The following is a 25749-nucleotide window of genomic DNA, read 5'->3' on the forward strand; positions in this document are numbered from 1 at the left end:
ATAAATAATATGCCATAGTAAGCATTCAAATATTAAATACATAAATAATCTTTGTCTCAATAAAAAAGAGGGGAAAAAAAGGGTTCAAGATGTTCATCATAATTCTTGTTCTGTGTACTTTGTGAACACTTGTAGTTAGAACCGTCTCTTAAACTGAATCATATTGGTGCTTTGTTTGATTTGCTTTGTTTTTTGATAATATCTCATTTTAAAATATATGCAATTGCAAGCAGTACATGATTTTTAATGTCAAAAAGGAAAGAACAAATATATTTAGTAAGAAAAGATCAAGATTATTCCAGGCGTTCGCGGGCTTCATAAAATAATGTAGCGGGCCAGATTTGGTCCCCCGGGCCTTGAGTTTGACACCTGTGCTTTACAGTAATATGACTCAGGTAAAAGTAAAAAGTTGTCATCCAAATAATTAAGAGTATCAGTATTCAGTGAAAAAACTACTCAACTACTGAGTAACTGGTGAGTAACATCAGATTTAAGTAAGTAAGTAACTATTTTTAATGGTACTTACATTACAATTTTAGTTGGTTTGTTTATGTGAAAGACAGACAGAGAGACCCTACCACAGCATGTACTGCAAAATGTGCATGTTTTCCCAGTCACTTATGACAGCATATTAGGCTGCTTGGAAGCCAACATTGTAATCATGGTTGATAGACTACTTGTATAAAATAGAATTTCTGTCTATGGTGCCTTTCAAGTCCGGGATCTGGAATATTTTCCTCCAGATTCGGTCCAATATTTACATAGTTGTTATTAAAGCTTCTAACTCAGTGGTTCTTAACCTGGGTTCGATCGAACCCTAGGGGTTCGGTGAGTCGGCCTCAGAGGTTCGGCAGAACACACGTTAAAGATCAATCAATGTTTATTTATATAGCCCTAAATCACAAGTGTCTCAAAGGGCTGCACAAGCCACGACGACATCCTTGGTTCAGAGCCCACAAAAGGGCAAGGAAAAACTCACAACCCAGTGGGATGTCAATGTGAATGACTGAGAGGAGAGGACCCCAGATGTGGGTGACCCCCCCCCCCCCCCGGATTATAAGGCGCACCTTCAACGAATGGCCTATTTTAAAACCGCATTATAAGGCACATAGAATAGACACTACAGTAGAGGCTGGAGTTGCGAGACTAGTTGTGGCTCAATATTGGTCCATGTATAAGGCGCACCGGATTATAAGGCGCACTGTCAGCTTTTGAGAAAATTGGAGGCCTTATAGTGCGGAAAATACGGTACATGTCAAACTACTTCCGTAACGTAAATGACCGCCATAACCACAACACCAGGGGGAGCTCCACAAACCATGTTAAACCCAGATTCAGATCTAACAAAGGTCTTAACTCATTCTCCCTCTATGCCACATCAATATGGAATGCACTCCCAACAGGTGTAAAAGAAGGTGCATCTCTACCCTCCTTCAAAACCGCACTAAAAGAACACCTCCAGGCAGCTACAACCCTAGACTAACACCCTCCCCCCACCACATCCCACCTCCCCGGATTGTAAATAATCAAATGTAAATAATCAAATGTATATACTTGTTCTTATGCTTTCTGAGCTCACTATGTTCTCTGTACATATCCTACCAAGTCAGACCTACACTGTTACAATGTCCATTTCTCAGATGATATATTTGTTGATGACTGAAGTGCTGATATCAACCAAACCTAACCCAACCCCTTCCACATCCCACCCCCCGGATTGTAAATGTAAATAATTCAATGTATATACTCTGATGATTAACTTGTGTGATGACTGTATTATGCTGATAGTATATATTTGTACCATGAATTGATTAACGTGGACCCCGACTTAAACAAGTTGAAAAACTTATTCGGGTGTTACCATTTAGTGGTCAATTGTACGGAATATGTACTGTACTGTGCAATCTACTAATAAAAGTCTCAATCAATCAATCAATCAATCCTGTAGTGTATTTAATTTAGCTAGGTAACTAATTATGCAGCCCCAGGTCAAGTCAAATAGTTTTGGTGTACCCCTCAGATTATATTTAATTTTCTCTAAATCTAAGAAAAACATGCCATAGGGAGGCCTTGGGGGCAAACTGTGATTTTCACTCCAATAAAATCCTTCTACGAGCTATTAATGATGCGACGGCGATACTATCCTTAAACGTCTGCTTAATTTTTTGATAGTTTGGTGGAATTCCAAAAATAGCCAATTCTACACAAGGTCATGTTTGCAGGAGTCGATTTGACAGCGATTACATGTATCTGCAATATTGGCATACATTTTGGAAAGTTTAGCATTAGTAAAATATATGCGATGGATAACCTTAAACTGTATTTGAACAAAAATGTCCGATCATTTATTTGTATCAATGCAGATTTCCAGTCATTGTCATCCAAAACTTAATTTTTGAAAGCATTCGTACTTTTCTTTGTAAAAATAGTAGAGATGTCCGATAATATCGGACTGCCGATATTATCGGCCGATAAATCCTTTAAAATGTGATATCGGAAATTATCAGTATCTGTTTTAAAAAGTACAATTTATGACTTTTTAAAACGCCGCTGTGTACACGGACGTAGGGAGAAGTACAGAGCGCCAATAAACCTTAAAGGCACTGCCTTTGTGTGCCGGCCCAATCACATAATATCTACGGCTTTTCACACACACACAAGTGAATGCAAGGCATACTTGGTCAACAGCCATACAGGTCACACTGAGGGTGGCCGTATAAACAACTTTAACACTGTTACAAATATGCGCCATACTGTGAACCCACACCAAACAAGAATGACAAACACATTTCGGGAGAACATCCGCACCGTAACACAACATAAACACAACAGAACAAATACCCAGAACCCCTTACAGCACTAACTCTTCCGGTACGCTACAATATACACCCCCCGCTACCCCCTACCCGCCCCTCCAACCCCGCCCACCTCAACCTCCTCATGCTCTCTCAGGGAGAGCATGTCCCGAATTCCAAGCTGCTGTTTTGAGGCATGTTAAAAAAAATAATGCACTTTGTGAATTCAATAATAAATATGGCAGTGCCATGTTGGCATTTTTTTTTTTTACATAACTTGAGTTGATTCATTTTGGAAAACCTTGTTACATTGTTTAATGCATCCAGCGGGGCATCACAACAAAATTAGGCATAATAATGTGTTAATTCCACAACTGTATATATCGGTATCGGTTGATATCGGAATCGGTAATTAAGAGTTGGACAATATCGGATATCGGCAAAAAAGCTATTATCGGACATCTCTAAAAAATAGTCTTTGAAATGTCTTTTTGCCATTTTTGTTCCACGTCCTATAGTTTCCTTCATAAATTGTGAAAACTATTAGATGATCACTAAGTGTCAGTTGTTAGCAGACCACTTGCAGTATTATTATCAAAATCATTGGTAAATATATTCTCAGTAAGTCCTGTGATTCTGCTTGGCCTTGTGATTTTTGGATATAAACTCAGGCTATACATTGTATCAATGAAGTCACCTATGGTCTTTTACTTATTAGGGTTCAAAAGGTCAATGTTGAAGTCTTCACATAAAATTGCTTCTTGACTGATTTCAGTGAAAGTTGCCTTGATCCAGTCCTCAAACCTTGACTTAGGTGTTCTATATATACAGCTGATCAATACATGTTTACTTTTTTCATATCATAGTTCCATGGTTATGCATTTCAAGATATTATAAATAGCAAATGAGATAGGTTAATTGGAAACACTAAATTGAGGGACAAGCGGTAGAAAATGGATGTATGTACAAACCCCGTTTCCATATGAGTTGGGAAATTATGTTAGATGTAAATATTAACGGAATACAATGATTTGTAAATCCTTTTCAACCCATATTCAGTTGAATGCACTACAAAAACAAGATATTTGATGTTTTTGCAAATAATAATTAACTTAGAATTTCATGGCTGCAACACATGCCAAAGTAGTTGGGAAAGGGCATGTTCACCACTGTGTTACATGGCCTTTCCTTTTAACAACACTCAGTAAACGTTTGGGAACTGAGGAGACACATTTTTTAAGCTTCTCAGGTGAAATTATTTCCCATTCTTGCTTGATGTACAGCTTAAGTTGTTCAACAGTCCGGGGTCTCCGTTGTAGTATTTTAGGCTTCATAATGCGCCACACATTTTCAATGGGAGACAGGTCTGGACTACAGGCAGGCCAGTCTAGTACCCGCACTCTTTTACTATGAAGCCACGTTGATGTAACACGTGGCTTGGCATTGTCTTGCTGAAATAAGCAGGGGCGTCCATGATAACGTTGCTTGGATGGCAACATATGTTGCTCCAAAACCTGTATGTACCTTTCAGCATTAATGGTGCCTTCACAGATGTGTAAGTTACCGATGTCTTGGGCACTAATACACCCCCATACCATCACAGATGCTGGCTTTTCAACTTTGCGCCTATAACAATCCGGATGGTTCTTTTCCTCTTTGGTCCGGAGGACACGACGTCCACAGTTTCCAAAAACAATTTGAAATGTGGACTCGTTAGACCACAGAACACTTTTCCACTTTGTATCAGTCCATCTTAGATGAGATCAGGCCCAGCGAAGCCGACGGCGTTTCTGGGTGTTGTTGATAAACGGTTTTCGCCTTGCATAGGAGAGTTCTAACTTGCACTTACAGATGTAGCCACCAACTGTAGTTGCTGACAGTGGGTTTCTGAAGTGTTCCTGAGCCCATATGGTGATATCCTTTACACACTGATGTCACTTGTTGATGCAGTACAGCCTGAGGGATCGAAGGTCGTGGGCTTAGCTGCTTACGTGCAATGATTTCTCCAGATTCTCTGAACCCTTTGATGATATTACGGACCGTAGATGGTGAAATACCTAAATTCCTTGCAATAGCTGGTTGAGAAAGGTTTTTCTTAAACTGTTCAACAATTTGCTCACGCATTTGTTGACAAAGTGGTGACCCTCGCTCCATCCTTATTTGTGAAAGACTGAGCATTTCATGGAATCTACTTTTATACCCAATCATGGCACCCACCTGTTCCCAGTTTGCCTGTTCACCTGTGGGATGTTCCAAATAAGTGTTTGATGAGCATTCCTCAACTTTATCAGTATTTATTGCCACCTTTCCCAACTTCTTTGTCACGTGTTGCTGGCATCAAATTCTAAAGTTAATGATTATTTGCAAAAAAAAAAAGTTTATCAGTTTGAACATCAAATATGTTGTCTTTGTAGCATATTCAACTGAATATGGGTTGAAAATGATTTGCAAATCATTGTATTCCGTTTATATTTACATCTAACACAATTTCCCAACTCATATGGAAACGGGGTTTGTATTTACCACTTTGTAGTTCAGATTCCTCATCACGTAAACTGCTACTCGTACTCTGTTCTTGTTGGTTCTGTTGATATCCTTCCAGATCAAAATCTATTCCTGTTTTTATCGTCGATCCATGTTTCTGAGATATCTCAGACATGCGAGATGCAGCGCTGCCAGGTTTATACCAGCAAGGAGTAGACAAGAGAAGCCATGTTCAGAAGAACAGTTGATGTTCTTCAATGTTCCATTCATGTTCAGGACAATTCATGTTCAGAATAACCCAATGAGGTTAAAGATCTGTTAATAAAGACGTTTAAATCTGAATACAGCAGATATAGAAGACTGAAGAAACCATACATAGTTGCTGACTAGAGACATCTAATTTGTTATGATCCGCTGCCGGATTTTTGGACTCCCTCAGTTCCCGTTTTTGTGCACCCCGGAGTTGTTCTCTGTTTCCATGGGTGCCTATTGTTTCCAGCTGTCTCTGATTGGTGTTCGGGAAGCTCACCTGTTCCCCGAGCACTAATCAGTAGCACTATTTAATACTGCCTTTTCCGGTCAGTCAGTCTGGCTTCCTAATTTGCTACACGCAACAGTTGACGACTTTTGGTTCCTGCTACCTGTATACTAGCTTCCACGCTAGCACCTTTGGTTTTTGCCTTCCGTGCTTTGAGCACGTTTTTTGTTTGTTCCCGTCTGATTTATTTCTTAAATAAATAATTTCCTACCTGCACGCTGTGTCCGAAGTCCGTCTGCATCCTGGGAGAACAAACCCCGCATCACCATGCGACCCGGTCGTCACATAATTATTATTATTAGGATTATTACTATTATTATTTTATTCATTTATTACTGATGTATTTATTTTCTTATTCATTCTTTTTTTTTTCCATTTTATTTTGTTTAAAAAAAATAAGACATCTGAGAAGATTGGAATTTTTTTTAACAAAGCTTTTCTTGTGGAATACCTGATGCAACCCAGCCTCACTCAGACTCTGCTGAGGTAAATTGGGTTTAAGACCAACGTTCCCTCTAAGGTGCGCGCCTGTGCAATTGCGCACTGCTCAAGCGTCCTCTGCCCACGGCAAATCTATGCCACGCACAAAATCAAATAAAAAATAAGCGCATAACAATTTTCGACACGACACGGACACGACAGAGAAAACAGTTTTCATCATCATTGTTCAAATATTGTAACGTCTGTCGAGACGCTTTGACGACATGAATTCCATCGATCACTTTACTGAGCAAAACTGTGTATTGTCGGCCATAAACACATCACCAAAACATTAGTAAAAAAAATGATATCTAGCAAAAGTGGTCATTTTCTGCAGTACAAACCAGACCAAAAGCAACTTTGTTATATCAACAGCAGCTGCTCGCTCTTTCTCACTTGCGCCAACACATGCACATATGGCACTTAGCCAGTGATGCGTTTACAGCCACACAAAAAGTCGGACAACTCCAACACCACACATAAAGTGTCATTGCATGTCGTTACACTATGATTTACCAATCAAATGTGTGCTTATTCTAGTGTCATTTATTAGGAATCTTAATTTATAAATATTAATCATGAAATGCTGTTAGTATATTAAATAAATACTAATAAAAACAGGAAGTTGCAGGAATGTACACATGATCCCCTGCTTACATCTCATTGTGCAACATGTGAATGTTTTAATGGGAACTAAATGCAATGTCTGAAAGGGGTACAAATTATTTCCAAAGCAGGACCTCCACCCAGACAAACAATACAAGTACACAGTTCATGAAAAACAATATTTTTTGTTATTGTCATTGTAAGTGGGCCTAAACAATTATATTTGAAAATAACCTCATGGAAATGACTGCTGTCATTTGATTATAATAATAAGAGAATGTTGTCTGTCTATCTGTGTTGGCCCTGCGATGAGGTGGGGACTTGTCCAGGGTGTACACCGCCTTCCGCCCGAATGCAGCTGAGATAGGCTCCAGCACCCCCCGCGACCCCAAAAGGGACAAGCGGTAGGCAAATGGATGGATGGATGGAGATTGAACTTGTTATTTAGTCAGGTTTGGGACAGGTGTGCTGCTGGCGTAGCCCCAGTGTGCACGTCTGATGTTGCTCACATGGGCTCCACTGAATGCTCAGGGAGTTTTTGCATTTGCTCACACACATGAACAATTAGAGGGAACATTGTTTAAGACCCCTGCTCTAACGAGAGCAGAGCTTTTTTGTTTTGCTTCCTCTCACGGGAATAGGAAGTAACGTGGAGGCCACAGTCTCCACACATGCTGCGTTTACTAGAAGTGGATTATCTCTTTCTGTCTCCTGAAATCAATGACCAACTCCTTGGTCTGTGGTGTTCAAGCTCAGGTTGTTCTTGGTGCACCACACTGCCATTCCTGTATTTCCTTTCTGTAGGCTGTTTCATCACCCCCCGTCATCAGGCCCCACATTGTGATGTTGTCGGTGAACTTGATGATGGTGTTCGAGGGATGAATGGGGACTCAGTCATATATAGAGAGCATACTGTAGGGCGCCCTGAGGGGAGCCAGTGGTGAGTAAAAGGGTAAAAGTTAAAAAGGTAAAGTTTAAGTTCCAACGACACTAGGTGTGGTGAAATTATCCTCTGAATTTGACCCTTCCCCATGTTCACCCCCTGGGAGGTAAGGGAATCATTTGGGGATTTAACCCCCAATTCCAACCCTTGATGCTGAGTGCCAAGCAGGGAGGCAATGGGTTCCATTTTTATAGTCTTTGGTATGGGGTTGGGGTTTAAACTCACAACCTTCCAGTCTCAGGGCGGACACTCTAACCACAAGGCCACTGAGCAGGTCTCAAGGAGAGGAGTAGAGGAGTATATTTGACCCACCTTAACAACCCGAGGTCGGTTGGTCAGAAAATGTTTTATCCACAAACAGATGAGGGATGGGTAGACCCAGGAAGCTCGGCTTTTCCACCAGGATGTCAGGGGTGATGGTGTTGAACGCCAAGCTGTAGTTGACGAACAGCATTCTGACATAGGTATCCAGGAGTTCCAGATGTTCCACGGCTGACTGGAGAGCAGTGCCGATGCCTCCCTCTGTGGACCTTCTGGTGTGGATCCAAGTTCTGGGGGAGGCAGGCTTTGATATATTGGAGAACAAGCCTTTCAAAACACTTCATAACCACAGACGTCAGTGCCACTAATCTGTAGTCATTTAAGTCTTTTATGGCTGTCTTCTTGGAGCCTTAAGGCAGGGCCGGACTTGGGCTTGTGCCAGGGATGAATTGAATACCTCTGTCAGTACTCATGCCAGCTGGTCTGCATAGGCCCGGGCCCATAACAAATTTTGCTTGACAATATATTGACCTACGAATTCTTGCCAATAAACATTATTGCCATTATTTTTTCGAGACCAAATTAACCATTGATTTAATGATAATACATACTATTATTGTATGTATATCCTTTCAAATGCAATCAATTTGTATTTCTTGTGTATTTTACCATTGTAATTGAAATGAAATTGTTTAAATCTCCAAGTTAAATAAAACAAACAAATAACAATAAAATATACTTTGTCTGTTAGGAAAATGTTGCACTTTAATAACAATTACAACCAAAAGCAATAAAATATCTTAAGGACGGAATGGGGGGGGGCTCAAATATACCCAACGTCAACAATAAATAAAATAGCTAAATAATGTATTGACAAACAAAGTTGAACTTCAATATTGAACATGTCGGCAGAGGTCAAGTTGTACATTTCTTAAAGGCCTACTGAAATGCGATTTTCTTATTTAAACTGGGATAGCAGGTCCATTCTATGTGTCATACTTGATCATTTCGCGATATTGCCATATTTTTGATGAAAGGATTTAGTAGAGAACATCGACGATAAAGTTTGCAACTTTTGGTCGCTGATAAAAAAGCCTTGCCTGTACCGGAAGTAGCAGACGAGTAGCGTGACGTCACAGGTTGTGGAGCTCCTCACATCTGCACATTGTTTACAATCATGGCCACCAGCAGCGTGAGCGGTTTGGACCGAGAAAGCGACGATTTCCCCATTAATTTGAGCGAGGATGAAAGATTCGTGGATGAGGAAAGTGAGAGTGAAGGACTAGAGGGCAGTGGGAGCGATTCAGATAGGGAAGATGCTGTGAGAGGCGGGTGGGACCTGATATTCAGCTGGGAATGACTAAAACAGTAAATCAACACAAGACATATATATACTCTATTAGCCACAACACAACCAGGCTTATATTTAATATGCCACAAATTAATCCCGCATAACAAACACCCCCCCCCTCCCGTCCATATAACCCGCCAATACAACTCAAACACCTGCACAACACAATCAATCCCACAGCCCAAAGTACCGTTCACCTCCCCAAAGTTCTTACAGCACATATATTTCCCCAAAGTTACGTACGTGACATGCACATAGCGGCACGCACGTACGGGCAAGCGATCAAATGTTTGGAAGCCGCAGCTGCATGCGTACTCACGGTACCGCGTCTGCGCATCCAACTCAAAGTCCTCCTGGTAAGAGTCTCTGTTGTCCCAGTTCTCCACAGGCCAATGGTAAAGCTTGACTGTCATCTTCCGGGAATGTAAACAATGAAACACCGGCTGTGTTATCCGGCACAACAGTCAAGGGGTGCATTCTACGTCGGGGGTGCGTTATCCGGCACAACACCTGCCGCAATACACCGCTTCCCACCTACAGCTTTCTTCTTTGCTGTCTCCATTGTTCATTGAACAAATTGCAAAAGATTCACCAACACAGATGTCCAGAATACTGTGGAATTTTGCGATGAAAACAGACGACCTAATAGCTGGCCACCGTGCTGTCCCAAAATGTCCTCTACAATCCGTGACGTCACGCGCAGGCGTCATCATACCGAGACGTTTTCAGCAGGATATTTCGCGCAAAATTTAAAATTGCACTTTAGTAAGCTAACCCGGCCGTATTGGCATGTGTTGCAATGTTAAGATTTCATCATTGATATATAAACTATCAGACTGCGTGGTCGGTAGTAGTGGGTTTCAGTAGGCCTTTAACTGACAATCAAGTTAGGACCTTCTTAAACAAAAGTGCAAAGTAACAATATAAACACAACAGATTAAACAGATGTATTTGTTACGGAGGGGTCGCATGTTAATGCGCGGGTCGTTCCCCCAAGATGCAGACGGAACTCCGGAGGCAGCGTGCAGGTAGAACAATTATTTATTATCTCTAAATCAGGCAAAATACAGGAAAGCATGCCAATAGCACGGGAAGCTAAGGAAAAGCTAACGAGAAAGCTTAGCTTAGAAACAGGAATCAAAAGGTATACCAACGTAACTTGTTGCATAACGCAAACAAAACAGCCAGACTGAGTGTGGCGTGAGGCAGGCATAAATAGCTCTCGGATTAGTGCCCGGGAGCAGGTGAGCGTCCCAAACACTAATCAGAGGCAGGTGAAAATAATCAGCACCCATGGCAACCAAGAGAAACAAAGGTAGGGGTGCTGAAACCAAGTTAAGGGAGTCTTACACTAAATAAAACATGATCCAGGCAATGGATCATCACAGTATTAACTTGTCATATGCAAAACAAAATTACGTTTGTCAGATTGCGAGTGAGGAACGCCAACATGCCATGACAACATAACAACATTTTCAAAAAATGCTAGTTTTGTACCAGTATTAAATGTTAGCATGTCTTTGGCAATGTATTTAACCACACTTTGTGTGAGCGCACACCATTATAAAATGTGATTGAGTTTCTTTCGTGTTATTAACTGTCGATGAATTACAAACCCCGTTTCCATATGAGTTGGGAAATTGTGTTAGATGTAAATATTAACGGAATGCAATGATTTGCAAATCATTTTCAACCCATATTCAGTTGAATATGCTACAAAGACAACATATTTGATGTTCAAACTGATAAACATTTTTTTTTTTTTAATTAATCATTAACTTTAGAATTTGATGCCAGGGAACAGGTGGGTGCCATGATTGGGTATAAAAGTAGATTCCATGAAATGCTCAGTCATGCACAAACAAGGATGGGGCGAGGGTCACCACTTTGTCAACAAATGTGTGAGCAAATTGTTGAACAGTTTAAGAAAAACCTTTCTCAACCAGCTATTGCAAGGAATTTAGGGATTTCACCATCTACGGTCCGTAATATCATCAAAGGGTTCAGAAAATCTGGAGAAATCACTGCACGTAAGCAGCTAAGCCTGTGACCTTCGATCCCTCAGGCTGTACTGCATCAACAAGCAACATCAGTGTGTAAAGGATATCACCACATGGGCTCAGGAACACTTCAGAAACCCACTGTCAGTAACTACAAATGGTCGCTGCATCTGTAAGTGCAAGTTAAAACTCTCCTATGCAAGGCGAAAACCGTTTTATCAACAACACCCAGAAACGCCGTCGGCTTCGCTGGGCCTGAGCTCATCTAAGATGGACTGATACAAAGTGGAAAAGTGTTCTGTGGTCTGACGAGTCCACATTTCAAATTGTTTTTGGAAACTGTGGACGTCGTGTCCTCCGGACCAAAGAGGAAAAGAACCATGCGGATTGTTATAGGCGCAAAGTTGAAAAGCCAGCATCTGTGATGGTATGGGGGTGTATTAGTGCCCAAGACATGGGTAACTTACACATCTATGAAGGTGCCATTAATGCTGAAAGGTACATACAGGTTTTGAAGCAACATATGTTGCCATCCAAGCAACGTTACCATGGACGCCCCTGCTTATTTCAGCAAGACAATGCCAAGCCATGTGTTACATCAACGTGGCTTCATAGTAAAAGAGTGCGGGTACTAGACTGGCCTGTCTGTAGTCCAGACCTGTCTCCCATTGAAAATGTGTGGCGCATTATGAAGCCTAAAATACCACAACGGAGACAACCCGGACTGTTGAACAACTTAAGCTGTACATCAAGCAAGAATGGGAAAGAATTGCACCTGTAAAGCTTAAAAAATGTGTCTCCTCAGTTCCCAAACGTTTACTGAGTGTTGTTAAAAGGAAAGGCCATGTAACACAGTGGTGAACATGCCCTTTCCCAACTACTTTGGCACGTGTTGCAGCCATGAAATTCTAAGTTAATTATTATATGCAAAAAATAAATAAAGTTTATGAGTTTGAACATCAAATATCTTGTCTTTGTAGTGCATTCAAATGAATATGGGTTGAAAAGGTTTTGCAAATCATTGTATTCCGTTTATATTTACATCTAACACAATTTCCCAACTCATATGGAAACGGGGTTTGTACTTGTGTAGCTCGTCAGGTGTTGCATGCCTTGCCACAGCCGTGAGTCTTTGTTGTCCAGGTGCGCCTCCACTTTCCTCTATTCTCTACTTTTGTAGCCTTGATGCCTCTCCTGAGGTCAGATCTAGCACTGCTGTATTGCTCTTTGTCCCTGGAGTGGAAGGCAGAGTTTCGGGCCCTCAAAGTGCTTTGACCTCTGACGTCATCCACCGTTTTTTGGTTTTGATAGACACTGATCCGCTTATTCAAGGTGACAGTGTTTGATATAATCCAGCACATGGCGTGTGAATGCTCCAAAGCTGAAGTTGAACTGAAATGCTGACAGAATGTAGTATAAAGGTTTGAATGGTTTGAATGTTGAAGAGTTTAAAATTCCAGGGTAGCAGAAATTTAGTTTGGAACTTGGGAAAGTGTTAGTTTGAATGTCCAGGATAAGTGGAATGTGTTGATGTTGGAATGGTTAGAATTAGAGATGTCCGATAATGGCTTTTTTGCCGATATCTGATATTCTGATATTGTCCAACTCTAATGGGGGTGTATATTGTAGCGTCCCGTAAGAGTTAGTGCTGCAAAGGGTTCTGGGTATTTGTTCTGTTGTGTTTATGTTGTGTTTCGGTGCGGATGTTCTCCCGAAATGTGTTTGTCATTCTTGTTTGGTGTGGGTTCACAGTGTGGCGCATATTTGTAACAGTGTTAAAGTTGTTTATACGGCCACCCTCAGTGTGACCTGTATGGCTGTTGACCAAGTATGGATTCACTTGTGTGTGTGAAAAGCCGTAGATATTATGTGATTGGGCCGGCACGCAAAGGCAGTGCCTTTAAGGTTTATTGGCGCTCTGTACTTCTCCCTACGTCCGTGTACCACTCCGTACAGCGGCATTTTAAAAAGTCATAAATTTTACTTTTGGAAACCTATACCAATAATTTCCGATATTACATTTTAAAGCATTTATCGGCCGATTATATCGGCAGCCCGATATTATCGGACATCTCTAGTTAGAATAGGTTGAAAAATGTGGGAATTGTGCAACTTGGAAAAATGTCCCATTCAATTCAATGGGAACTTCGTGGAAATTTTGGGAAAAGCGGAATTTTTTTGAAAATGATTAGGAGCATGCATGTCCTGAATGAGCTAAATTGGTTGGTGTTGGAATTGTTTAAATCGGTCAAAAAATGTTGAATTAGTAACAGTTTTTAATTGGCAAATTCTTGGATTTTCGGTAGAACCGGGAATTTTTCTAGTTCCTTAACCAACTTGGTTTTTGTCCTGATTAAATGATAATGATAAATGGGTTATAGTTGTATAGCGCTTTTCTACCTTCAAGGTACTCAAAGCGCTTTGACAGTATCACCACATTCACCCATTCACACACACATTCACACACTGATGGCGGGAGCTGCCATGCAAGGCGCTAACCAGCACCCATCAGGAGCAAGGGTGAGGTGTCTTGCCCAAGGACACAACGGACGTGACTAGGATGGTAGAAGGTGGGGATTGAACCCCAGTAACCAGCAACCCTCCGATTGCTGGCGCGGCCACTCTACCAACTTCGCCAGAGGAATGTTTTGACATTGGAACGGTTGAAATGCATTGAAAAATGTGGAAGGAGTAGTCGCCCGAAAAAAGGGTGGAAATAGGGCTTTGGAATAGCAGGAATTCTAGGAAAATCCTGGAATTTTTGGAACTTGAAAAAATTATAGTTTGAATTTCCAGAATGTGTTGAAGGTGGAATGATTTGAATAGGTTGCAAAAATGTGGAAACTGTGAAAGTTTGAAAAATGGCCAATTCATTTTGAATGGGGAAAAATGTCCCGGAAAACCTGGAATTCTGGGAAATATGGGAATTTTGTTAATTTGTCAAGGGAAAGCCCACGATTCCCGAATAGGCTGAACAGTTTGAAGTTGGAACGGTTTGAATGGGGTGAAAAATGTGGAAGGTAGATTGCGCCAAAATCTGGAGAAGAATAATAATAATAAATTGAATAAATTGAATAAATAGATGAATTTTGGTGTAGAAAACCATATGTGTGAATACTTTGGAGCATTCACACAATTACGACAGTGGCCTCTCTGGGTAGGTAAAAGGGTCTACATACGACTGAAATGGACTCTAGATCTGGACAGCGATGGGTTTTAGATAATTTTACAGTCTTTTATGTGATCAAAGTGGTGCAGGCTGCGGCCTGTTAGCTGAACAGCTATGTTGGGGATGAGCGGGAGTGACCACGGTTCTGTGACGATAATCGCTGTTGCTTGCCAACCATAATTCCAGTTCATCTGTTTTGTGGACGATAGATCTGGCGTTGGTTAGAAGATGCTCGGAAATTGGTGGCCTGTGTGGTTTTTGCACTAGACTTGTTAGCAGGCCCGTTCTGTAACCCCTCTTTTGTTTCAGTTCTCCGCCGGCGTCGTCCTACCCCCGGTCCGAGTACAAGGCACTGTGAGCCCGGAGCTCTGTCTGGGATGTGATAAGACCCCATGAAACTCGCTTGTAATTTCCATGCGACACATAAATGCTACTGATGACAAAAAGTATGTTGCATTAAAACTACAAAAATTCTCTAAAAAGTTAATTAAGTGAATGTACGGTAATAGAGAATGTAACTGTTGCTACTAATAATTAATATAATTTGTTTTATTTCTCTAAAAACAGAATAATAAGTTAAGTTCATAAAAGGGAATTCAAATCAAAATGCATAAAAGTTCATAAGAAGGCTATATTTAAGTTACTATGGTTAAAAATGTAATTTCATGCCTTTTTGTTAAGTTTGTGGGCATACTTTTATTTTGAAGTGTCTCGTTTGGTCTGTCGTCTGTTGTAAGGAAGCTACTTCCGGGTATGAGTAAACATGTTTGATGCCATGTGAAGGCAGAAAGAGAGAAACTGACTGTCCCAAAGACTAAAAAGTGTCACAAGGACTCTAAGCGTTTGGGCTATAAGAGCCTGAAGATCACAATTTCCTCCTAAAAGAAGCATGCAGGCCAACGAGGTATTTGTTTGTCATTTCTGTTTGTATTTACTTCGGTAAACTGTTCGATCCACATGCTGTGCATGTTGTTATTTTTACGTTTATAACGTGCTTTATTTTATTTCAGTTTTCACGGTGAATTTGAAGGGAAAGGAAGCCTTCAAATAAATCAGTTCAAGAAAGCCATTGTGTCTGTGCTATTTGGAGGGAGTTACAGAGAATATGTACAGTTGTGGTCAAAAGTTTACATACACTTGTAAGGAGCATAATGTCATGGCTGTCTTGAGTTTATAATAATAATTTCTACAACCGTTATTTTTTTGTGATTGGAGCACATACACAGTCTGTGTTCCCACTGCCCTGCCCAAACCATCCATTGCGACGAACAGCCTTTGGGCTCCTTGAGTGGCTGCCATCGTCTTACAAATTTGACGATACACCTGAGTAATACCCAGCCCAATCAGCAGGTGCCCCGCGATCACGGTTCCAAATAGGTAGATGTCTTCCACGTCCTCGATGGAAAGGACAGAGAGGCACATGATTCTCCATTTATCCCAGGAATCTCTCACGTACCCCGCAGCAATGGTTCCATCAGGGCAGCCAGGCTCCCCCGAACCTCTTTTCCTCGTCGAAAAGATTTTGTCAATTGCGTCGAAAGTCCAGCTGATCATTTCCATGTCTGATGTTTAGATTTGAGGACAGCGCAAAGAAAGAGACTTCAAAAAAGGTCAGACAAGACAAAAACAAAGAGAGCAAGCTGGGAGAAGAGGGAGCGGAAAAAAATGCGACCGCCCTTACCAGACGCAAGACAGATAGAGAACCAAAAAAAACCACCACTTCTCATCCTAAGTCAGCTGGGATAGGCTCCAGCTCTCATGTACGCCTTTAACAGGCTAAGTGGTCAACCGAATGATTGAATGGAAATAAAATATAGATTTAAAAACCTCAAAATCTTGTCCCTAAAGGAGCTCTGGGAATGTGTCACACCCTCGGAAAGCTCACAGCTCATACTTCTGCATCCGTGTTAATGTGTGTGTCTTTTGCAGGTTGAACACGGCGGTAAGGCGGACAGTTTAAAGTGCCCCCTGCAGGTGGGGGATGAGATTATCATGATAAACGACATCGAGCTGACTGGATATCGACATGAGGCAATTGCTCTCGTCAAAGGATCGTACAAGACTCTGCACATCACCGTCCGCAGGTAAGGACGTCTGTGTGCGTGCGTAATTACATCAAATGAGTGGGGTTTAGACAAAGAAACAACCCCGACTTTGACCATGATGCTACCACTAGTTCTCCACAATGCTTTGATTCATAGAGACACGTTGTTTTAATTATCCAGATGTGTTATTTTTTGTCAGGCATTACGTTTGGTACATGTCCCAAACCTGACTAAATAACAAGTTCAATGTTTTATTACTGTAATCAAATGACAGAAGTCATTTCCATGAGATTATTTTCTAATATAAGTGTTTTGGCCCACTTACAATGACTATAACATATTGTTTTTGATGAGTTGTGTACTAGTATTATATGTCTGGGTGTGGGGTCCTGCTTTGGAAATAATGTGTACCCCTTTCAGATATCACATTCAGTTCCCACTAAAACATTCACATGTTGCACAATGAGATGTAAACATGGGATCATGTGTAACTGTAACTTTGTTTGTAAAATATATCTTTATTAGTATTTCTTTAATATAACAACATCATTTTATGATTACGGTAGGGGTTCGGTGAATGCGCATATGAAACTGGTGGGGTTCGGTACCTCCAACAAGGTTAAGAACCACTGGACTAGACGTATAAGATTTAATGGGATTTAGCGATTAGGAGTGACAGATTGTTTGGTAAACGTATAGCATGTTCTATATTTTATAGTTATTTGAATGACTCTTACCATAATATGTTACGTTAACATACCAGGCACGTTCTCAGTTGGTTATTTATGCGTCATATAACGTACACTTATTCAGCCTGTTGTTCACTATTCTTTATTTATTTTAAATTGCCTTTCAAATGTCTATTCTTGGTGTTGGGTTTTATCAAATATATTTCCCCCAAAAATGCGACTTATACTCCAGTGTGACTTATATATGTTTTTTTCCTTCTTTATTATGCATTTTCAGCCGGTGCGACTTATACTCCGGAGCGACTTATAGTCCGAAAAATACAGTAGAAGAGTTTACATGTTGTGTTTTTTGTTCAATCCCAGAAAGACTGTGACTTAAAGTTTAATCCTGGCTTTGTAGATACACTGAGACGAAGTCTAAGCTCGTTTAGGTTTTGAATCTGCACCAATTTCCTCAGACTTTTCAACAAATTTGAAGTGTTTTGTCCAGAGGATTATTTGTGATTTGTACATTTTCATAATGTTGCTTGTTCTATTTTTGAGCCAAAGTAAAACAAAGAAAACAACCTGAAGTTGCCTTTATATTTAAGTTATCATGCCATGATTTTACCATTCCGGTCCATTTGGGAATAGATTTTCCTCCATGCGGCCCCTGAGCTAAAATGAGTTTGACACCCCTGGTATAGGCTCTGTTGTGTTGCCGTAGTCTGTGCTATTAAGTTGAATGTGCCAGTCGTGTCTTTTGTTAGGTCCTACAAAGGGTTTGTATAGTAAGTCAGTGTTTTTCAACCTTTTTTGAGCCAAGGCACATTTTTTTCATTGAAAAAATGCAGAGGTGCACCACCAGCAGAAATCATTAAGAAGTGAAACTCAGCAGCCGATATTGACAATAAAAAGTCGTTGTCGCAATTGTTGGATATGACTTTAAACCATAACCAAGCATGCATCAATATAGCTCTTGTCTCAAAGTAGGTGTACTGTCACGACCTGTCACATCACGCCGTGACTTATTTGAAGTTTTTTGCTGTTTTCCTGTGTGTAGTGTTTTAGTTCATGTCTTGCGCTCCTATTCTTTATTTGGTATTTTCCTGTAGCAGTTTCATGTCTTCCTTGACCGCTATTCCCCACACCTGCTTTGTTTTAGCAATCAAGAACATTTCAGTTGTTTTTATCCTTCTTTGTGGGGACATTGTTGATTGTCATGTCATGTACGGATGTACATTGTGGACGCCGTCTCTGCTCCACAGTAAGTCTTTGCTGTCATCCAGCATTCTGCTTTTGTTTACTTTGTAGCCAGTTCAGTTTTGGTTTCGTTCTGCATAGCCTTCCCTAAGCTTCAATGCCTTTTCTTAGGGGCACTCACCTTTTGTTTATTTTTGGTTTAAGCATTAGATACCTTTTTACCTGCACGCTTCCTCCCGCTGTTTCTGACATTTACAAAGCAATTAGCTACCAGCTGCCACCTACTGATATGGAAGAGTATTACACGGTTACTCTGCCGATCTCCAGACAGTGCAGACACTCAACAACGGCACATTATTTGCGGATTATAATTACTGGTTTGCAAAAAATATTTTTAACCCAAATAGGTGAAATTAGATAATCTCCCACAGCGGTAGAAAATGGATGGATGGATGGGCACACCAGACTGTATCTGGCACAGTGGTTGAAAAACACTGTAGTAAGTATTGTACTTATTACACACCAGCTGTTTGATTGTAACGTGCATCTTAGTTGTAGTTTTCATTTACAAATTTGAAGGTGTTGAAATCACTAATTATTGCTAACTGCTTACTAAAAGGTAGCGCATTTTGAAAAGTGGAGCCTTACTTTTGAGTGCTTTCTATCAAGCATACATGCTTTGTTGGCATGGAATTCTAACATTACCTTAAGGTCAGCAGAGAAAGCCTTATTTCATCTGTTATGTGGTTGATCGCCTGCTCATTATAACAGCTGGTATGTGTTTGAGGTCTGGGTGTGACTGCTTGCAAAGCTGTTGTTGCTACTGTGGCTTTTATTTAGTGGCAGCTCAGTGAGAGAACTGAATCAATGCAGGACTTTACAAACACACACACACACACACAAATACACACAAACAGTCGGACAGGTGCAGTAGCACGCATAGCATTGTGTTAAAGTGCACTGGACAAAAGGGAAATCTCAGCAAGATTAAGTATCTGAAATTAGTACTGCCTATTTTTGACCAGATTCTACAAACTTATTTGCCAATGTTAAGTATAAGTATAATCAGAGGTGGGTAGAGTAGCCAGAAATTGTTCTCAAGTAAGAGTACTGTTACTTTAGAGATTTATTACTCAAGTAAAAGTAAGGAGTAGTCACCCAAATATTTACTTGAGTAAAAGTAAAAAGTATGTTGTGAAAAAACTACTCAAGCACTGAGTAACTGATGAGTAACCTGTTCGTTAAATGATGACGGCAATAAATAATGCACAAAAACTTAAAAATAGCAATGAGCAAATTCAGAGCCATGAATATCTCTTAAGCAACTAAAACAATAATAATATATTAAATAATAATACATTAACATAAAAAAATTAAGGCAAATTGAGCCACAATAACTTAACTCAGTGGCCTAGTGGTTAGAGTGTCCGCCCTGAGATCGGTAGGTTGTGAGTTCAAACCCCGGCCAAGTCATACCAAAGACTATAAAAATGGGACCCATTACCTCCCTGCTTGGCACTCGGCATCAAGGGTTGGAATTGGGGGTTAAATCACCAAAACGATTCCCGGGCGCAGCACCACTGCTGCCCACTGCTCCCCTCACCTCCCAGGGGGTGATCAAGGGGATGGGTCAAATACAGAGGACAAATTTCACCACACCTAGTGTGTGTGTGACAATCATTGGTACTTTAACTTTAACTTTACTTTAACAGCACCATAGGCTCAGTAGGCAGAGATTACAAAGGAAAATAACAAGTTAGCTTTTATGCAAACCATAAACTGATAGGTGTGGGCTGCACCTGAGAACACACTGTGCACTTCTGATTGGTGTTTGTATGCATGCGTGAGTGTGTGTGCGACTGTGCGTGTCTATGAGGCTGCAGTGTGTTAATAAATGTCCCCACACGATGTACATTTGACAGTGGAGGCCTACGGTGACAGCCAAAATATCTACTAACGTTACTTACCGCGAAGTGCTTCCTCAAATTTGACGTTGAGTTCATGTAAGCTTAAGCTTGTTGTTTTGCCGCTGAAACTTTATGTTTCCGCTGAAACTTCATGTGACCGCCTGGCTCTGTTTGATTGGTGAAACGGAGTCAAACGTCACCAGTGACTGTATTTGATTGGTGAAACGGAGTCAAACGTCACCAGTTACTGTATTTGATTGGTGAAACACAGGCATGCGATAGATCCTACTTTGAAGGTCTGTCTGACAAACCAAAACAAACAAAGCGCGCATTAACAGATCGATAAAAATCAGTAGCGAGTAGCGAGCTGAATGTAGATAAATGGAGCGGAGTAAAAGTAGCATTTCTTCTCTATACATAAACTCAAGTAAAAGTATGTTGCATTAAAACTACTCTTAGAAGTACAATTCATCCCAAAAGTTACTCAAGTAGATGTAACGGAGTAAATGTAGCGCGTATAATACACTGTGGAACCCGCTTGAAGGCCTACTGAAACCCACTACTACCGACCACGCAGTCTGATAGTTTATATATCAATGATGAAATTTTAACATTGCAACACATGCCAGTACGGCTGGGTTAACTTATAAAGTGCAATTTTAAATTTCCCGGGAAACTTCCGGTTGAAAACGTCTAGGTATGATGACGTTTGCGCGTGACGTCGATGGTTGAAACGGAATTATTCAGTCACCATTGTATCCAATACAAAAAGCTCTGTTTACATCGCAAAATTCCACAGTATTCTGGACATCTGTGTTGGTGAATCTTTTGCAATTTGTTCAATTAACAATGGAGACTGCAAAGAAAAAACCTGTAGGTGGGATCGGTGTATTAGCGTCTGGCTACAGCAACACAACCAGGAGGACTTTGACTTGGATAGCAGACGCGCTATCCGACGCTAGCCGCCGACCGCATCGATGATCGGGTGAAGTCCTTCGTCGCTCCGTCGATCGCTGGAACGCAGGTGAGCACCGGTGTTGATGAGCAGATGAGAGCTGGCTAGGTGGAGAGATAATGTTTTTATCATAGCTCTGTCGAGTCCCGTAGCTAAGTTAGCTTCAATGGCGTCGTTAGCATCAGCATTGCTAGGCTTTGTCAGGCGGTACATCATTAACCGTGTGGTTACAGGTCCAGAGTTTGGTAGTATTGTTGATATTCTGTCTATCCTTCCAGTCAGGGGCTTATTTCTTTTGTTTCTATCTGCATTTAAGCACGATGCTATCACGTTAGCTCCGAAGCTAAAGTGCTTCACCGATGTATTGTCGTGGAGATAAAAGTCACTGTGAATGTCCATTTCGCGTTCTCAACTCTCATTTTCAAGAGGATATAGTATCCGAGGTGGTTTAAAATACAAATCCGTGGTCCACAATAGAAAAAGGAGAGAGTGTGGAATCCAATGAGCCCTTGTACCTAAGTTACGGTCAGAGCGAAAAAAGATGCGTCCTGCACTGCACTCTAGTCCTTCACTCTCACGTTCCTCATCCACGAATCTTTCATCCTGGCTCAAATTAATGTGTTAATCGTCGCTTTCTCGGTCCGAATCGCTCTCGCTGCTGGTGTAAACAACGGGGAAATGTGAGGAGACTTTCAACTTGTGACGTCAAGCTACTTCCGGTACAGGCAAGGCTTTTTTTTTTATCAGCGACCAAAAGTTGCAAACTTTATCGTCGTTGTTCTATACTAAATCCTTTCAGCAAAATATGGCAATATCGCGAAATGATCAAGTATGACACAGAATGGATTTGCTATCCCCGTTTAAATAAATAAAAATTCATTTCAGTAGGCCTTTAAGTCAGTTCTAAAAATTAACAGTTGAAAAAACATATGTCCTAAAATTTTTACCACAATGTCTCTTACGATAATGATTTCCAGTCGCGATCAAAAGTTTACATACACTTGTAAAGGACATAATGTCATGGCTGTCTTGAGTTTCCAATCATTTCTACAACTCTTATTTTTTTGTGATAGAGTGATTGGAGCACATACTTGTTGGTCACAAAAAAATATTCATGAAGTTTGGTTCTTTTTATGAATTTATTATGGGTCTACTGAAAATGTGAACAAATCTGCTGGGTCAAAAGTATACATACAGCAATGTTAATATTTCGTTACATGTCTCTTGGCAAGTTTCACTGCAATAAGGCACTTTTGGTAGCCATCCACAAGCTTCTGGTTGAATTTTTGACCACTCCTCTTGACAACATTGGTGCAGTTCAGCTAAATTTGTTGGTTTTCTGACATGGACTTGTTTCTTCAGCATTGTCCACACATTTAAGTCAGGACTTTGGGAAGGCCACTCTAAAACCTTAATTCTAGCCTGATTTAGCCATTCCTTTACCATTTTTGACGTGTGTTTGGGGTCATTGTCCTGTTGGAACACTCAACTGCGCCCAAGACCCAACCTCCGGACTGATGGTTTTAGGTTGTCCTGAAGAATTTGGAGGTAATCCTCCTTTTTCATGAACGTTTTTTGTGACCAACAAGTATGTGCTCCAATCACTGTATCACAAAAAAAATAAGAGTTGTAGAAATAATTGGAAACTCAAGACAGCCATGACTTATAATAATAATTCACCCCTATACAATATCCTACCCTAATACCCTACTGTGCAATATTACCCTTCGAGTGCAATACATCCGACACTGATTGTTATCACTCCGGTACTCTTGTCTCGTTCTGTATATTGTACAGTATTTTGTATATTGTAAAGGATTGCTTATTATCTTTATTGTATAGTAGTCTATTTATTTAAATTTTTAGTTTTATCTTTATTACTTCTTGTGTAACTTATTTTTATCCCATATTTGTTCCCACTACCGCACCTTAAGTTGGAGTCCTTAATCTCGTTATATGCAAATATAATGACAATAAAGTCCATTCTATTCTATTCTATTCTACATTATGTTCTTTACAGGTGTATGTAAACTTTTGATCGCGACTGTATATCATTATCGTAAGAGACATTGTGGTAAAGATTTTCGGACATATAGGACGTATATCACAGTAGTTACAGGGGCAGTATTGGTCATACCAATGCTGATATTAATACTTCCAATTTCCACTATCATTGAACGATTAAATGTTTTTATTACAATTATAATCAGACAAAAACACAGACAACAGTGAAACAATATCAATAAATATTTTTAAATATTTCGTTTTTCATTTTATTACATACAATATTCATTATAAAGCCATCCATCTTCTTCTGTTTATCCGAAGTCGGGTCGCGGGGGCAGCAGCCTAAGGAGAGAAGCCCAGAATTCCTAGAGCGTCTCACCCTATATCTAAGGGAGGAAACTCATTTCGGCTGCTTGTACAAAATGCTCTGTGCTTACCTGTCAAATGCTACGTCACTCACCATACCTGTCCGTCCATTTCCCACCCTGTATTTCCTCCATACCTGTCATGCTCCTGCTGATTGGTGCATTCCAGTGAAACCTGATTGGCTGAAGGCAAAGAGGTTAGAATACAATGTGGGAGAGACACATGCTCACTGTCAAGAGCGCCTTCAAAACAATCAAGTCTTCTCGAGAACCTTACATCAGACATGTAAGTGTGCGAGTGAGTGTGTGTGCGTATGTATGTGTGTGTGGTGGTCGTTATAAATATATTAGATTTAAGCAATGACAACTAACATGGTTCTTGATGCTGGTGTTGTTACCTGTACAATTCATTTGGTAGAACTTTTTATTTGAGCTATGATTTTGTGTAGCAGCTTTGAAATATGTTTGCCATGCGAGGTGCAACTGTGTGAGAATGTACCAGGGCCTTCTTTTAATCACTGCAACACACTTTCTGACTTGTCAAGTTAATGAGGCGAGACTTTTATCGTTCACAAAGGTGTGTATTGAGCTTTTTGAGTTGTGTGGAAGTGTCAGTAAGGATTTTAGAAGTGTGTGTGTGTGCGCGCATGCGTGTTTGCGTGTGTGTGTGTGTGTGTGTGTGTGTGTGTGTGTGTGTGTGTGTGTGTGTGTGTGTGTGTGTGTGTGTGTGTGTGTGTGTGTGTGTGTTTCATGTATTGCTTCCTATTCTGCAGATGTTTTGTCATTTCATACCCCTTCCAAGCAGTCAACAAAGGCTGCAGCGCTCATGTTTGATTATGCAGTTTTTATATTACTCACACGTTTAGTGTTGCTTTTGTTTTGTATGTATGTATATATGGTATGTGTGTGTATATGTATATATATATATATATATATATATATATATATATATATATATATACATACACGTATGTACGTATGTATACAGTGTATATATATATATGTGTATGTATGTATGTATATATACAAATATATATATATATATATATATATATATATATATATATATATATATATATATACACTGTATACATATATATATATTAGGGCTGCAACTAACGATTAATTTGATAATCGATTAATCTGTCGATTATTATTTCGATTAATCGATTAATAATCGGATAAAAGAGACAAACTACATTTCTATCCTTTCCAATATTTTATTGGGGGAAAAACAGCATACTGGCACCATACTTACTTTGATTATTGTTTCTCAGCTGTTTGTACATGTTGCAGTTTATAAAAAAAGGTTTATAAAAAAATAAATAAATACATAAATAAATAAATATTGCCTCTGCGCATGCGCATAGCATAGATCCAACGAATCGGTGACTAAATTAATCGTCAACTATTTTTATAATCGATTTAATCGATTAGTTGTTGCAGCCCTAATATATATATATGTATATATATATATATATATATATATATATATATACATATGTACATTAATACGTATGTATATATATATACGTATAAACATGCATATATATATATATATATATATATATATATATATATATGTATGTATATATATGTAAATACCTATATATATATATATATATATATATATACATATATATATATATATATATATATATATATGTATATACATACCGTATATACATATACACCTTTTATTGGTATATATATATATATGTGTATATATATACAAAGTACAGGCCAAAAGTTTGGACACACCTTCTCATTCCAATGCGTTTTCTTTATTTTCATGACTATTTACATTGTAGATTGTCACTGAAGGCATCAAAACTATGACACCTGTGAAGTGAAAACCATTTGAGGTGACTACCTCTTGAAGCTCATCAAGAGAATGCCAAGAGTGTGCAAAACAGTATTTAGAGCAAAGGGTGGCTATTTTGAAGGAACTTGTATACAAAACATGTTTTCA

The 25749-nt window shown here is 39.8% G+C and overlaps 1 protein-coding gene across 3 annotated transcripts in view; it reads left to right on the forward strand.

Moving 5' to 3' along the window:
* shroom3 (shroom family member 3) overlaps nucleotides 1-25749 on the forward strand; it is a 214528-nt gene that overhangs the window by 24523 nt on the left and 164256 nt on the right. For 2 of the 3 annotated variants that reach the window (XM_061980735.2, XM_061980737.2), the window contains exon 2: nucleotides 16557-16711. In XM_061980735.2, coding sequence (XP_061836719.2) covers nucleotides 16557-16711 — 155 coding nt within the window. Of the gene's footprint in view, nucleotides 1-16556; nucleotides 16712-24021; nucleotides 24064-25749 lie in introns of those variants that run through there. The other variant, XM_072915338.1, reaches the window with a different exon arrangement.

This window comes from Nerophis lumbriciformis, linkage group LG20, assembly GCF_033978685.3.
Source record: "Nerophis lumbriciformis linkage group LG20, RoL_Nlum_v2.1, whole genome shotgun sequence".
NCBI classification, from domain to species: domain Eukaryota; kingdom Metazoa; phylum Chordata; class Actinopteri; order Syngnathiformes; family Syngnathidae; genus Nerophis; species Nerophis lumbriciformis.